General features: G+C 38.6%; 1 protein-coding gene across 1 annotated transcript in view; it reads left to right on the top strand.

Moving 5' to 3' along the window:
• The window catches only part of Brip1 (BRCA1 interacting helicase 1), a 113526-nt gene that overhangs the window by 32728 nt on the left and 65752 nt on the right, over window positions 1-15046 (top strand). The window contains exons 6-8 of the mRNA XM_057775036.1: window positions 3969-4259; window positions 9483-9704; window positions 12578-12777. Of these exons, the coding sequence (XP_057631019.1) occupies window positions 3969-4259; window positions 9483-9704; window positions 12578-12777 (713 nt within the window). The remainder of the gene's footprint in view (window positions 1-3968; window positions 4260-9482; window positions 9705-12577; window positions 12778-15046) is intronic.

The following is a 15046-nucleotide window of genomic DNA, read 5'->3' as shown; positions in this document are numbered from 1 at the left end:
ATACTTACACACTCAGTGAATGAGTTATGCAGAGAAATGTGTTGCTGTACTTTAGGAGTTTGTAGTGGGTTGGGAAAAATAAAAAGGAGAAAGGGGGGAGAAAAAGAACATGCAAGCGCACATGCACATTTCCAGACTGAGTCTCAGTTCAGACTGTCTTCAGACTTGCTGTGCAGCTAAGGATACCCTTGAACTCCTTATCCTCCTGCCTCCACTCCCCAAGTGCTGGATTACAGGTGTATGCCATCACACCTGGCCTAAATATTTATTTTGTTCATAATGAATTTGTTCTTTTTGGTCTACTTTGAGGATCCAATCTATAGTCTCCTTTTAGAAGTGACGTGATATCCACAGTAAGTAGCAGAGTAACCTGAGGAATTCCGTCCGAATGTTGTGGTAGAATTTGCTTCCCATTTTCTCTGTGATCGTGTTAGGTAGTACAGTATGTGCAACATTGGCCAATGCTGTTTGTTTCCTGCCTTGCTGTTGATAGTGAAATTAATTTCTATTTCCTAATTTCTTTTTCTAAAAATATTTCATGACCCTTCTCGTTTTACTTTTCAAGTAAGTAGGCATACTGTTTTGCAGGGAGTGTGCAGGGAGAGTGAAGAGGGCTTTGACACTTCAGCAGTGGGTGTTCTAGTGCGTTACCCTCGGGGTTGCTCCTCACAGCTCTGTGCAAGGGGTAGTGGAGGACTCAGCAGCTGGCCTTTCTCTCAAAGTCAAAACTTCTACTTTTCTCCTCTTTCATAGAGTTTAGGTACATCTTTATAAAACAGGACAAGAGAAGAAGTCATTATTAAACACATGGAAAATTTTCTAAATATTCTTGGTTGCTAGCTTCCCGAGGACAGTGTTGGCCATCATAGAATTGAGAGGACTTTTGGAGCAGGTGACTCCTGTCCCGTCTGCATGTGTCCCTGTATTATTCTCTAAGATGATACTCCGCTTTTGCTGCTGTGCATGTCGGATGATCTTGCCTTCTGTTGAAGTGAAGCTAGTTTTTAGATATGAAGAGGAAGCCACCATTTTTACAGAGCTTGGTCAGAACTCATTACCATTTACAGGTTATAAAGTTGACAAGTTTTGGGGATCATGTGTTTTACCTGTTGGCCTTTAGTATATTGGATGAAAGTTAATAGTTTTAAATTTTATTTTGTAGTGTCCCGATGAAAATTCTATGCATTTAAGGAACATAGGCAAAAAGCAACCACCCTATGAAAAACAAACCTGTCAACAGGAGAAATAGCTATCAAGAGGGGCAAAGTTGCCGGATTTTATTCATCTGACTGCATCAGTACTTCTAAGTCCAAAGGTTTCAGAGAAAGGCCATAAAGTCACAGCTTATTCAGAGGTCAGGGTGCATTCTTATCTCCTCTCCTTGCTGGGATCCAGATCCTATCTTGTGTTTTCTTTCAGCGTTGAAAGGTAATCATTTTGATAAAGGCAATCCCTTTTTGTTATTAGGTAAATGCTTATTTAAAAGCTTTTATTCTGGTGTCATATCACTTTTCTATCTTCAAGTATGATTTTCTCAGATTTTCTAAGTAGTAACCTCTATGGAAGATCACTTTTGAAGAAGTAGTTATTCTTTAGGAGTGCGTAGGAGCAAGACATGACTCTTAATTTCATTCTTATTTTTTTCTTGTGTAACTACTGTCCTCTTAAGGTGTCTACCTTGACTTCATAAATGCATAATTTTTTTCAATTCACTTTAAAAGCTAACAAACAAAGCATATTTCATATGAAAATATCTATGGCCTATATTTTTCTGAATTAATGGTGTAGAAATTGGTGGTATCTAAATCTATTGTAGTTAAAAAATTTTAATCATGAATTTTTGTTAGTAGAGCTACTACATAACATTTTAAGATGAGAACTGACTTAGGGATGCCAAATTCACCCTTCTTGAAATGTAAAATTTTGAAATCGAAATAGCAAGTTGTAAAACTATATGGTAGTGTTTCCTTTTTATTTGAAAATAATTATATGAAAGGTACATTTGTATATCTGTGAAGGTCTGTAAGTTAAATACCAAAATATTTGTGAAAGTTGATTATTATATATATATTTCTGTACTTTTCTTTTTTTGAAAGGGAGTCAGAAAAAAAGGAAGACTTAAAAGAAGCCAGTGGTAAATATTAAGTGAAATTAATGTTGAAAAGTATTCTCTCAAAAAGGAGTTTGCTAAGCCTTGAGAGCCATTTCAGTGAATTACTTTTAGGGTTTTATATAATGTAGCCATACAGGATAAAATGATTTAATGGGTCCTAGCAGTCTAATTGTCCAGTAAATTCAACAGCATTATAGGAATAGAAATAGTGTAATTGAGTAAAAAGTCTATAGATATGAAAAAGTAAAGTAATTCTGTACCTGTAGTTACCTTAGTTTCTCAGTACATTAATTAATTAATATGATCACTACAGAAACCAAAAAAAACACAATTCAGTGCAAATATCATGATATACTTTGCATTCCATTTTCTCTGAGTATAAGTTGTTAGATATTGCAACATATGTAACATAAACCACAAGTCAGCTGTTTCCTGCTTCGCTGTTGACAAGGGCCCCATTCATAACTCTTCTTTTATCCTTTCAGTGAATAAGTAATTATTCAATATAGAAGGCAGGATATTTGGAACTGGCTATTTAATGTGGCAGCGCTCTGTAATGAAATCTGCTGTTACTGGCAACCCGAGAGGGGAGTGTAACAATTCCAGCATGACTGTAACTTTATCTGCTTTGACTGAATGTTTATTTGGCACATCAGTGAACCTTTTATCCCAGTGAGTGACAGCTCCAGAAGGGTCACATTTACATCCATTCTATCATGTATTGTAATATTTAATGGTGGACTAGGAGTAATTTGAACTTACTTTTCCACTGAGCAGAGGCTAAAAGACAGCTTGATCTCCAGTGTTGTGGTGTAACATACTATGACTTATCATTTGTTTATGAAGGCTAATCTTACTGATTACAGTTTTTTAATGCAGTAAGTAGAGTATTTGTCCTACCAAACTGAGTCTTTGCAGTGTAAAGTCTTTTCCATGAGTGTGCTGTTCCCCCTTTTCCCTCTCAGTGATTGTTTCTCAGCATTTCTCTGAAATGCGACTTCATTCTGTCTCATTTGGTGGAGGAATTGAAGCTCTGACGGGGATATTTGTTAAGAATCTGTGAGCTCTCATAGATTAAACCTGCAAAAAGGGGGTGGGGCAGAATTCGTAGGTGGGAATTCAAATCAGGTGAAGTTTAGACTACTCTTGAGGTTCCATTGCTGAATTTAAAGAGATAGTTATGTGATTTCATTTGCGATACTGAATGACTTGAGAGCTTGTCCAAGATGAGCTATTTTAGTAACAGTTTTTCTGGTGGGTTTTGATTTCACACATGTAATTGGATTTCAGGCATACTTGTTCCATGCAAGCAGCCTGTTTTCACTCACTGTTAAATGTTGATATTTTTGTATTCATTTTCATTCCTTTGTTAGAGAAGAGTTTTCTGTACTTATTTTGTAGTGGTGCTTAAGATTCAACTTCTTATTTCTATTCTTTTGTTAACCACATTTCAAATACCTTTTATAAGCAGAATATTTGAGCCATGCTATGAGAAAATCTATCAGTTCTATAATGTCGCAATGACCCAAGAGAAATGAAATGTTTTTCCAATCTGTCATATTGTTTTAATACTATAATTTTATAAAAGAGAAGTGTTAAGATGTACTTTAAATATTTGGAATTGAATATGTTGGAAAGAATGCAAAGATGGAGAAGCATTGTTTATAACTTGGAGAAGATAGAGAACTAATTTGTATGTAGTGTGTGGTTTCTTCTTCAGTGGTGCCTTTAGAGACTACTCTCTGAAAGCTTCTTGGACCATTAGGATTCTTTACTTAAGGGCTTTGATTCTGAGAGGTGGTACAGTGTTTGTTGTGGTGGCCCAGACATGGTCTGTTTTCTTCCCTTGTTTCAGCTCGATGGCCAGTGTTGTAAGTGCTGCTGTTCTACTAAACAAGGAAACAGTGAAGACTCTGCAGATACTATTAAGAAAGATCACGGGGGACAATCCAAGAGACCCAAAATTTATTTTGGGACACGCACACACAAGCAGATTGCTCAGATTACTAGAGAGCTCCGAAAGACAGCTTACTCAGGAGTCCCAATGACTATTCTTTCCAGCAGGGACCATACTTGTGTTCACCCTGAAGTAGTGGGTAACTTCAACAGAAATGAGAAGTGTATGGAGCTGCTGGATGGAAAACACGTGAGTAAGATTACTTTATGTAGAGAAAAGAAATAAGGCTGAAGAGATTAGAATTTCTTGATACATGTTCTGTATATTTATATACTGATCATTAAATAATATGAAATCAAATTAATTACTATTTAAAACTGTCACCATAAGAAAATTTTAATTCACATTTAAATTGATAGATTTTGGTTTTAAAACTTATAAATAAATAAAATTCCATGTTATTAATTTTTGTTGTATGAGATGTAATATTTTTGTTTAAATCCTTCTAACCAAAATAGTTGAACATGAGTGATGTCAGATGAAGGCATAAAATGTTATAAGAATATTATCTAATTAGATCTAATCAGCATATTTTATGTATTTAAAAACTTCATAATAAGATAGTTTAAACTGAGCAAATTTGGAAATTTTTAATGTTGAATACATGATTATTTTAATTTATGGTTCTAATTAATACAGACTTTTTTAAAAAAATGCAGGATTGTTTTATTTAAAACCATGTATAACATGCCTTAAATGTTTTACATGTTATACATGGTTTTAAATTTTTCCAGGGAAATTGGAGTGGTATGAATTCTTAGGTTGGGTAGAATGAGGAAAGAGATGCTGTTGTAAATACCGTTTAATCCTGGGCAGTATTATTTTGGAAGTCTGCATTTGTTGTAGCTAATTTGCTTGAAAATTGAAGTTGTAAGTATGAGATTGTTCTCCAAAATAGCCAAGTGAATCAGTATATAAAGTGAACAATGATGTAGACTTTGAAATATTTTTTTGTCTTTCTATTATTTAATCAGAGTTGATTCTACACAAAAGACTATGAGTAATAGTCCCAAAAGTCTTGTTTCATTGATGGATCAACTCCTCCCGTATAATATGAATAAATTATGTTTCATTGGTTTTCTTTCTCGGTTGTTTTTATTTTAAGCAGATGAGAGTTTACTTGGGTTTTTTTAATGTCTATTCAAGTCATATTTTAGTAGCTATTTAGCTTTATGTAGTCGGAGAGACTGACTGTACAGTGAGAGCGAGGAGCGTAGTGGACAGGCTTGAGTGACTGTTCAGAGCAAAGAAGGAAACAGAATCATTAGGTCTAAATCACTATTGAAATTCTATAGTCATATTTGTTGCCATTTCAGTTCTTTCTGACTAGCTGAAGAATGACATGGAGTCTCTTACTGTGTGTGTTTAAAGGGTGCTCAAGGAAAGGGTTTTGCAGTAACCACAAATGCCTCCATTTGTTACTGACTGCTCTGCTAAACCTAGGTGCTGTCTGCCATTGCATATTTTTAAAATCTTTTTTCACTCGTTCTTGGCAAAAATTATTGTGCATTTGTAGGAAATATATAAGTTAAAATATATTGGTGAAAGCAATGAAAAGTTTTAAGGCAGATTTTTTTGTCTAATAGTCTAGAATCCTGCAGTACTGTTTGCATTTGGTCTTTATGCTCAAAAGTTTCAGTCATGTAAGACAGTTTGGTAGACTTGGATGCTCAGAACTTCCCACTGGCTTGCAATGAACAGCTAGTTTGTTTTTGCACATTAGAGATGAAGTCCGCAGAGAGAGCTGCTTGTGGCGTGCTGTCTCCCAGCTCCGTGTCAGACTGCTTACCTCCCGGGTATACACAAGCGTTCATTTCTTGTTCCCAAGCCCTCAGAGTAATTTGGTATTGTAATGAGGGCCAATTACAAAGTCACTGTAGGTGTCTGTGTTTACTGTGGCTGATTTACCCAAGAGAAACGATAAATAGATAACTGACATTGAGTGAAAAGGGTTTACAGAGTGATAACACTCCCGCCGACAGACTCCCTTCTGGGTTCTGTTACACTGCTAAAAGGGATGAGCTTTGGGCTTCACTGTCAGCCTGCACAGAGCTGTTGTCCTAAGAGCCCTTCAAGTGTAAACTTTCTGATTATTTGGCTTGATCTGAAGGTACATGTGTTTTTGTTCACAGTCTCTTTCAAAGTGCCACCATACTGGAATGATAATCTGTTAAAATTTTTCTTTTTGCTTCAATTATGAAAAGTAAAGTTGAGCCTGGAATGCCAATTCTTTTAAAAATTTTGATGTAGACTGTCTTGTTCTTTAAAAATTCAAACAAAGCAGCTGAGATGGCTCAGAGGTTAGAAGAGCACTGGCTGCTCTTCCAGAGTGTCAGGGTTCAATTTCCAACACCACATGGCAACTCACAACTGCCTGTAACTCCAGTTCCAGGAGATCTGATACCCTCTGTGGACACCAGGTATGCACATACACACATGCAGGCAAAATAAAAAAAAATTTTTTTTTCTTTTTAAGAAAAGTATCTGGGTATTGTGGTGCACATTGGTGATCCCAGTCTTCTGGAGGCTCATGTAGGATTGCAGATTTAAGGGTAGCTGGTTACATAAGACGAGCTTGCTTTCCCCTCACCCTGAAAAGAAAAGAGATATAGTCACACGTACGGTAACGCACATAGGTGGATAGCCCAACATGATAGCTACATCCTCTCCTGTCCTCTAACCCCTCAAAGAAACTCGGCAAAGTTCTGTGCGTATTTTGCCAGAACGTTTAAAAAACCATTATTTGCTAGAGTATATATGCATATTTATTCTTCAAGCAAGGACACTTTGCACAGACTTAGTCATGCGTTTACACATTTGATGACTGGTTTTCTCATAACATCATCAGAGAACCTAACAAATAGCACAGTCACTTCAAAGGGTGTATCATTTGGCTTGTTTTGAAACAAGGTCTCATTATGTAGCTTTGACTAGCCTAGAACTCCATCTATAGACCAGGCTGTCCTCAAACTCAGAGATTCACCTGCCTCTGCCTCCTGAGTGCTGATATTAAAGGTGTGTACCACTGTTTTAAGTTACACTTAAAAGGGTATAACTTCTTTAAAATGGCTTAACGTGTCTGCTGTTGGTCATAAAATTGGATTTAGAGGGGCTGGAGAGATGGCTCAGAGGTTAAGAGCACTGCCTGCTCTTCCAAAGGTCCTGAGTTCAATTCCCAGCAACCACATGGTGGCTCACAACCATCTGTAATGAGGTCTGGCGCCCTCTTCTGGCCTTCAGGCATACACACAGACAGAATATTGTATACATAAGAAATAAATATTTTTAAAAAATTGGATTTAGATGCAGGTTTTTTGTTAGATTTTGTTTCTTTTTTGCTTTTAAACTGCCATGTATCTAATTTTTATCATCAGTGTGCATCGATGATAAAAGTCAGAATTTTTTAGTTTTGGCAAATTTCCCATTATTCAAAGCTTCTAGTACTTTCATTACTCAAGGCTTAAATTTTTGTTGAATTTTTTTTGTAACTTGACTATTAGTTTTATACATTTTATTTATTCATTCACTTATTTAACTTATTTTAATTGGGAATGTTGCTATGAAGGTCAGTAGGCCTTAAATTTTCTACCCCCCTGCCTCAGGCGCCCACATGCTTGGATTATAGTCACCTGCCACCACACTGGGCTACGTTTATGCATCTTAGATTTTTGTTGTAATGTGTGTGTGTGATGAGCCTGCCTGCACACTACACGCGTGGAGGCCAGAAGAGACCTCCTATGCCCCAGAACTGCAGTTAAGGTGGTTGTGAGCTGTCATATGTGTGCTGTGAACCAAATCCAGGTCTTTTCCATGAGCAGTAAATGCTCTTAACACTGAGCTATCTCTCTTGTCCCCGCTTTTAGTCAGTTAAAATTGGTATATGACATATTCATACTTGGAGTGAGTTATCAAAATTTTAATTTTTAATTAATGCTATGTATATTTTACTTCCAGCAACATAATAGCAAAGGCATTAATAGATAACATCGAAGAAATAGGAATTCCATGGACCCTTGGTTGAATGTTCATACAGGGACTGGAGATTGTAACTCGGGTAGAGTGGTTACACTGAGTGTGTGAGGCCCTGGACTCAGTGTCCAGCACCACACACACAGGACGTTCTTTCAAAGAAATATTACACCTTGGTAGAAATATAAAAAGTACACATCAAAACAAGATTTTGTTTCTCACCTTTAAAATAGCTAAAGGTGAGGCCTGGGGAGATGGCTCAGCTGTGCAGTGCTTCCATTGCAAGCATGAAGACATTCTAAACGCCCAGTACGAAGGAAACCAGTTCAGTTCTGGCATACTAACTCAGTGTACACATGCGCAACAGTGAAATGATATCTTCCTGATAGCAGTTTTTTTTTTTTTTTTTTTTTGGTTTTTTGAGACAGGGTTTCAAAACCTGGAGAGCCTGTCCTGGAACTAGCTCTGTAGACCAGGCTGGTCTCGAACTCACAGAGATCCGCCTGCCTCTGCCTCCTGAGTGCTGGGATTAAAGGCGTGCGCCACCATCGCCTGGCTTAGCAGTTTGTTTTTAATCTTAATATTGGGCCATTTTATAGATATGTAACTCTCTATACATGTGTATAGAAGAAAGTGAGAGCCGGGCATTGGTGGCGCATGCCTTTAATCCCGGCACTCGGGAGGCAGAGGCAGGTGGATCTCTGGGAGTTCAAGACCAGCCTGGTCTACAAGAGCTAGTTCCAGGACAGGCTCCAAAAGCTACGGAGAAACCCTGTCTCGAAAAATGAAAAAAAAAAAAAAAAAGTGAGATACACGAAAATGTTAATAGTATGTTTTGAATAATATAATTTGCAATTTTGGGGGTACTCTTGTATTTTATTTCCTTTTCCCTTTTCCCCTCATCTCCCTTTCTTGTTTCCTGACTTCTAATATTGTCACGTGGCCTACATTTGAAAAGAGACAAGAGAGTCAATAGAAATTTTCTCCCTATGTCTATCACCTAATTCCATTCTAAAACCATCAGGAAATACCACTGCTTTGTTCATCTTCCAGGAATGCTTTATGGCTAATGGCACGGCTACATCAAACAATTTAAGCATGTTTTTCTCGTTGATTTTGTATTGGGTGTTCTCTCTGATTCTGAGTGAACTACTGTAATCTCTTTAAATGGTTTTGGATATAGCCTCTAATTCCAGCTACTAGGGAGGGTGAAACAGAAGGATCATTTGAGCCCAAGAGTTCAAAGTCAATATTGGCAGTGTAGTGAGATTTCTGTGTCTTGGCAGGAAGATAAGATTGTGATTAGAAGTATAGAAGTATTTGTTTTCTCTATAGATTATTAGCTTTTGGTTCTAGTAATCTTTTAAAGTTCTGTGATAATCTTACTTTATTCCTTCTATTCCAAAGCTGGCTCACATTTCAGTTATGTCTGTCCGTTTTCAGGGGAAGTCCTGCTATTTTTACCATGGTGTCCATAAAATTAGTAATCAGCAGACATTGCAGTCTCTTCAGGGGATGTCCAAAGCCTGGGACATAGAAGAGCTTGTCGGCCTCGGGAGGAAACTGAAGGCATGTCCCTACTACACAGCTCGGGAGCTGGTGGATGATGCTGACATAGTATTTTGTCCCTACAACTACCTCTTGGACGCACAAATAAGGGAAAGCGTGAGTACCTATGAAAATTAGAAGTTTCCGCCTCTTAGAGGTAAAGGTGATGACTGTGGAAGCTTTTAGATGTCTGCGTCTTTCCCTCTGCATCGACTTTATGTAAATAGAGTACTGAACACGTCTTCTATGGTGAATTAAAAGGTGACATTTTAGCCCGGTTATTTTAATTTCCAAAGTAATAGCAATTAAAGCTCGAACTGCAGTGTGCTCCTCAGCCTTGAGTGAGTCACCTGGCTGTGACAGGCTGTCTGTGCTTTGTGATGTTTAGTGGTAACCCCGGTTCTGTCTCTGAGATGCCAATATAATCCCTACAGTTGTCACTGTCAGAGATGTCTCTGACATTGCCAAAATGTCCCCATTTCCCCTGTGGAGCCAAATTGTCCCCATTGAAGACCATTATATAACCCTCGTCCTCTCCATTCACGAAATTAAGACTTACCTAAAAATATTTCTCCGGGGGGGGGGGGGGGGGCGTATAACTTCATTGAAGAAGCTGTGTGACGAGAATATGTATTGTGAAAGTTGTGCTTTGTGAATTTTTCAGTAGTGAACTTTAAATTTTATTTATTTATCTGGTTCTTATAGAGATTATAGTCACTATTGCCTAATACAAAGAGTAAACGATTTGGTATAGCCAGTTACTGCTTTCTTTTTTTTTTTTTTTTTTTTGCTTTTTTCGAGACAGGGTTTCTCTGTGGTTTTGGAGCCTGTCCTGGAACTAGCTCTTGTAGACCAGGCTGGTCTCAAACTCACAGAGATCCGCCTGTCTCTGCCTCCCGAGTGCTGGGATTAAAGGCGTGCGCCACCACCGCCTGACCCAGTTACTGCTTTCTTTAGCTGTGACTATGCAGTTCATATTAGCTTTCTGTTTCTTTCTAGGTTTGTTGTTGAGACAGGGTTTAATATAGCTCAGATTAGCCTTGAACTTGAGGATGACCTTGAGTTTCAGGTTGGGATTGCAGGTGCGTGCCACCATAGCCAGCTTCTGTGGTGCTAGGAATCAAACCCAGTACGTCATGCATGCTAGACAAGTGCTCTGCCAACTGAGCCATAGCTCCTGCTCTAGCTTTTTAAGTTAAGAATTAGTAGGCATGCCGGGCGACGGTGGCGCACGCCTTTAATCCCAGCACTCGGGAGGCAGAGGCAGGCGGATCTCTGTGAGTTTGAGACCAGCCTGGTCTACAGAGCTAGTTCCAGGACAGGCTCCAAAGCCACAGAGAAACCCTGTCTCGAAAAAAAAAAAAAAAAAAAAAGAATTAGTAGGCATTTAAATTTTTATATATTTTATTTAATTTTTTTAATTTTACGTGTATGAGTGTTTGCCAGAATGTATGCCTATGTAACATATGTGTGAGGTGACCACAGAAGCTAAAAGAAGGTGTTAGATCCCTCATAAACTGAAGTTACAGACAGTTTTGAGCCCTCATGTGGGTGTTGGAATTGAACCCAAGTCCTCTGGAAGATCATCAAGTGTCCTTAACCACAGAGCCTCCTCTCCAGCCTCAGTAAGGCATTTTATTTGCTGCCATACCATTATTCTCTACTGCTGTACCTTTCATTGGGTAGCTCCTAGTTAGGCATCAGATATAACAGTGTTAGTGAGGATAGGCTTCTTAATATTACTTTCATTCTATCAGTCCCCTACTTGAAAATATATTTCTTCCTTTGCTGTGGGATAGAGTTCACGTTTTAGTTCCATTTTCAAGATGCTCAGTAGTCTGGCATAGAACCGCCCTTTCAGCCTTTCCTAAAACTCCCAAGTGGATCCCTTGAGCATGAGCTCGGGGACTCCTGTGTTTGTTTTGATTACACCCACTGAAATGCTCCGCCTCGCTCCTGTCCTCCTCGGAATCCCTCTCTTTAACCTCAGTCTGTGTCTGGCCTCATAATTCTCTTCAGTCACTCCCAGACCTGTGTTATTACTTTCTCAAAATCATTTATTGGAGGTGACTTTAATAAAATTTCCTTGTTTTATTGCTCAGGATTTTCTATTCCAAGTTATACAAACCTAACTTGAAAAGAGCTTAAGAAGAAAGAGCTGGCTTTCTTTCGTTATGATGGCCTCGTTCTTAGGAAGTCCTTTTCTTGTGGGACCGAGGACAACCGCAGGCAGTTAGCTAAGCTGGAGGAAAGGGCATGAGCTTGCAGGCATCCCCCCAGTCACTCTGTTCAGCTCAGCTCCGATGGCATGTCCATTCCTGAATCTGAGCCAATTTCTGACCACAGAGGATCGGAATACTTTACCTGATGAGCCTGGTTCTGAGCTATGTTTTCCTCTGTGAGAAACATGATGTCACTTGATCTGCAGATTAGTAGACTTATCAGCATCAGCCGGAGAAGAGCAGTCTTCAAAATAAAGTACATGCCGTGGGTCGGACTGCACCACTTCTTGTTTGTTTTTGGGAATCATTGAATCTGCCTTCTTGTTTCCCTTCACAAGGTTTCCCCTCACAGGGATAGGGGTGCAGCTCATTTGTTAGAGGGCTCGCATGGTAAGCATGAAGCTCTGTGCTTAGCCACAGCACTATACACACACAAAAGTGTGTGGTCATCAGTGTTAAAATTGTACTGAATGCTTCTTTATTGTATAATTGTATACCATCAACTATGCTCAGCTGATAGGCACATGTTCATCAAGAGGTTGGTTAACAAGCATTCTTAGAATGAAAATGTGAGCTCTTTGGTATAGAACTGGTATCTGGTAGATGTTAGTGCTTCTGAAGTTGTTTTAAGGCTTGAATATTAGTTTTTTAATGTAAATTGCACAAGCAGTATTGGCCTATATTGTGAATTTTTAAACGAATTTTTTTGCCTACTGCTGTTCAATTCATTTTGTCAAATGTTTTAATAGAAAATTTTTTATCTTACAGATGGATATAAAGCTGAAAGAGCAAGTTGTCATTTTAGATGAAGCTCATAACATTGAAGAATGTGCTCGGGAGTCAGCAAGCTACAGTGTAACAGAGGTTCAACTTCGGTTTGCTCGGGATGAGCTGGATAGTTTGGTCAACAATAATGTAAGGAAGAAAAACCACGAGCCCCTACGAGATGTGTGTTATAACCTCATTAAGTAAGAACTTTTGTCTCTCAGTGTATTTGCATTGTCTTTTTGTATTAAAGATATGCTTGATGTCAGGGTATCTTAAAGTTAGTAAACTTAGGGACCAAAGAGAGTGCTTCCTGTTCTTGCAGAGACTTGATTTCAGTTCCCAGCATCCACATCTGACAGTTAAAATTACAGCTCCACCTATAATTCCAACTCCAGGGGATCTAATGTCCTCTTCTGATTTCCTTGGGGATCTGCACACATGTGACGTACATTCACACAGATACATACACATAAGTATAAAATTAAGTTAGTAAACTTTAACCAGGCTTTCTGGGAAATGGGTTATTCTTTATCAGTTTAGCTCTTTTTTAAAAGACTAATGAAAGTAATTGACTTCTAAAAGCTAATAATGTCAAGTACCCATTTTTAATTCACTAAAATAATTAAATAACAAATTAAGATTTTTAAAATCTGAGTCATAGTCTTTCATTTTAGATTTATTTTATCTATGTGTATGAGTGTTTTGGTTGCATGTATTATGTAAGTGTACCACATGAGTGCCTATGCAGGTCAGAAGAGGACATTGGATCCCCTGGGATTAGAGTTACAGACATTTGTGAACCATCATGTGGGTTCTGGGAATCAAACCTGGGCAAGATCAGGGTCCTAGTTAGGGTTTCTGTGATGAAACATGACCAAAGCAAGTTGGAGAGAAAAAAAGTTTATGTAGCTCACACTTCCACATTATAGTCATCACTGAAGGAAGCCAGGACAGGAGCTCAGACTGCAGAAACTTGGAGGCAGGAGCTGAGGCAGAGCTCCTGAGGGAGGGGGTTGCTTACTGGCTTCCTCCCCATGGCTTACTCAGTCTGCATTCTTCGAAAACTCAGGGCCACCAGCCCAGCAATGGCATCACCCACAATCACTAAGAAAGTGCTCTACAGGCTTGCCTACATCCTGATCTTTTGGAGGCGTTTTCTCAGAGGGGTTCCCTGCTCTCACGTGACTCTAGCTTGTGTCAAATTGACATAAAACTGGCCAACATAAACAGCAAGTGCTCTTAGCTGGTGTGTCAACTCTCCGGTGCCTTAGGGCTTTATTCATTACATCATTCAAGTGTGATTCTAGTTGGTGGGCTTTAATTAATGGGGAGGTTTTAGTACTTAAAAAAAAATTAGTACAAATTTTACTAAATTTTATTTTAGATAATTTCTCTTTCATACTTTATTCTAGAATCGTGTTATAAGTTTTCTGACTACATCTCATCACATGCATTCTGGCATTTCTGTTTTCTTTATTTTGTACATTGAAAAGTTTAAATGTGTAGTCAGATGGTTTGGACCTAATCTAAACATATTTAGTAAAAACTACCTCTCATCCCATCTCTTATTTGTTTAGTCCTTGTTCTCCTAAGCAAAGTTCTTCAGGGTATGTGTGTGTGTGTGTGTGTGTGTGTGTGTGTGTGTGTGTGTGTGTATGTGTCAATGAATGAGTCAATATAAATAAATTCTCTTGCTTCTCATTGTTTCCCAAATGATGGCATTCTGTACCTGGTATTTTTTTCATTTGACAGTCTATTTTGTTCTCCCTTGGTATGTGAAAAAGTGATAGCCCAGAGGAGTTTCCACTTAACATCTCTCTCATTATGGAAGAAATCAAACATCTTTAAGTCAACTTCTAGGTTCTTTTTTTTTTTTTGTTTTTTTTGTTTTTTTTCGAGACAGGGTTTCTCTGTGGTTTTGGAGCCTGTCCTGGAACTAGCTCTTGTAGACCAGGCTGGTCTCGAACTCACAGAGATCCGCCTGCCTCTGCCTCCCAAGTGCTGGGATTAAAGGCGTGCGCCACCACCGCCCGGCTCTAGGTTCCTTTTGTATTAACTACTTATTGAAAATTTTCTCGGTCTTTGCTGTGATTCTCTCACTGGTGTATAGAAGCTCGTTGTTTAATAGGGAGTCAGCCTTCTGTGTACAGTAAGAGTTGCAAATCCCCTTCCTTTCTCTTTGTGCTCCCCGCTTATGCCTTCCTTTGTGATGTGTGTGTATACGGATATACATTAACTATGTTACTTGTTTGTCTCTCTGTGTGGTATGTGTATTGGGGGTACATGGGGAGGTCAGAGGATAACTCTGTAGAGTCGGTTCTGTCTTTCCACCTCTCCACGGGTTCCAGGGGTAGAACTCGGACTGTCCTTATTTCATCATCAGGTGATGAGCCGCTTTATCAGTCTTGCTTGCCTTCTTCGTAGTAGCTTCTCCAGGTAGAATTTTGTCATTCTATTTCACAGCGAAAT

Source organism: Chionomys nivalis, chromosome 7, assembly GCF_950005125.1.
Source record: "Chionomys nivalis chromosome 7, mChiNiv1.1, whole genome shotgun sequence".
Taxonomy (NCBI): Eukaryota; Metazoa; Chordata; class Mammalia; order Rodentia; family Cricetidae; genus Chionomys; species Chionomys nivalis.
The sequence above is the reverse complement of the archived record's forward strand: the minus strand, read 5'-3'. Positions and strand labels throughout refer to the sequence as shown.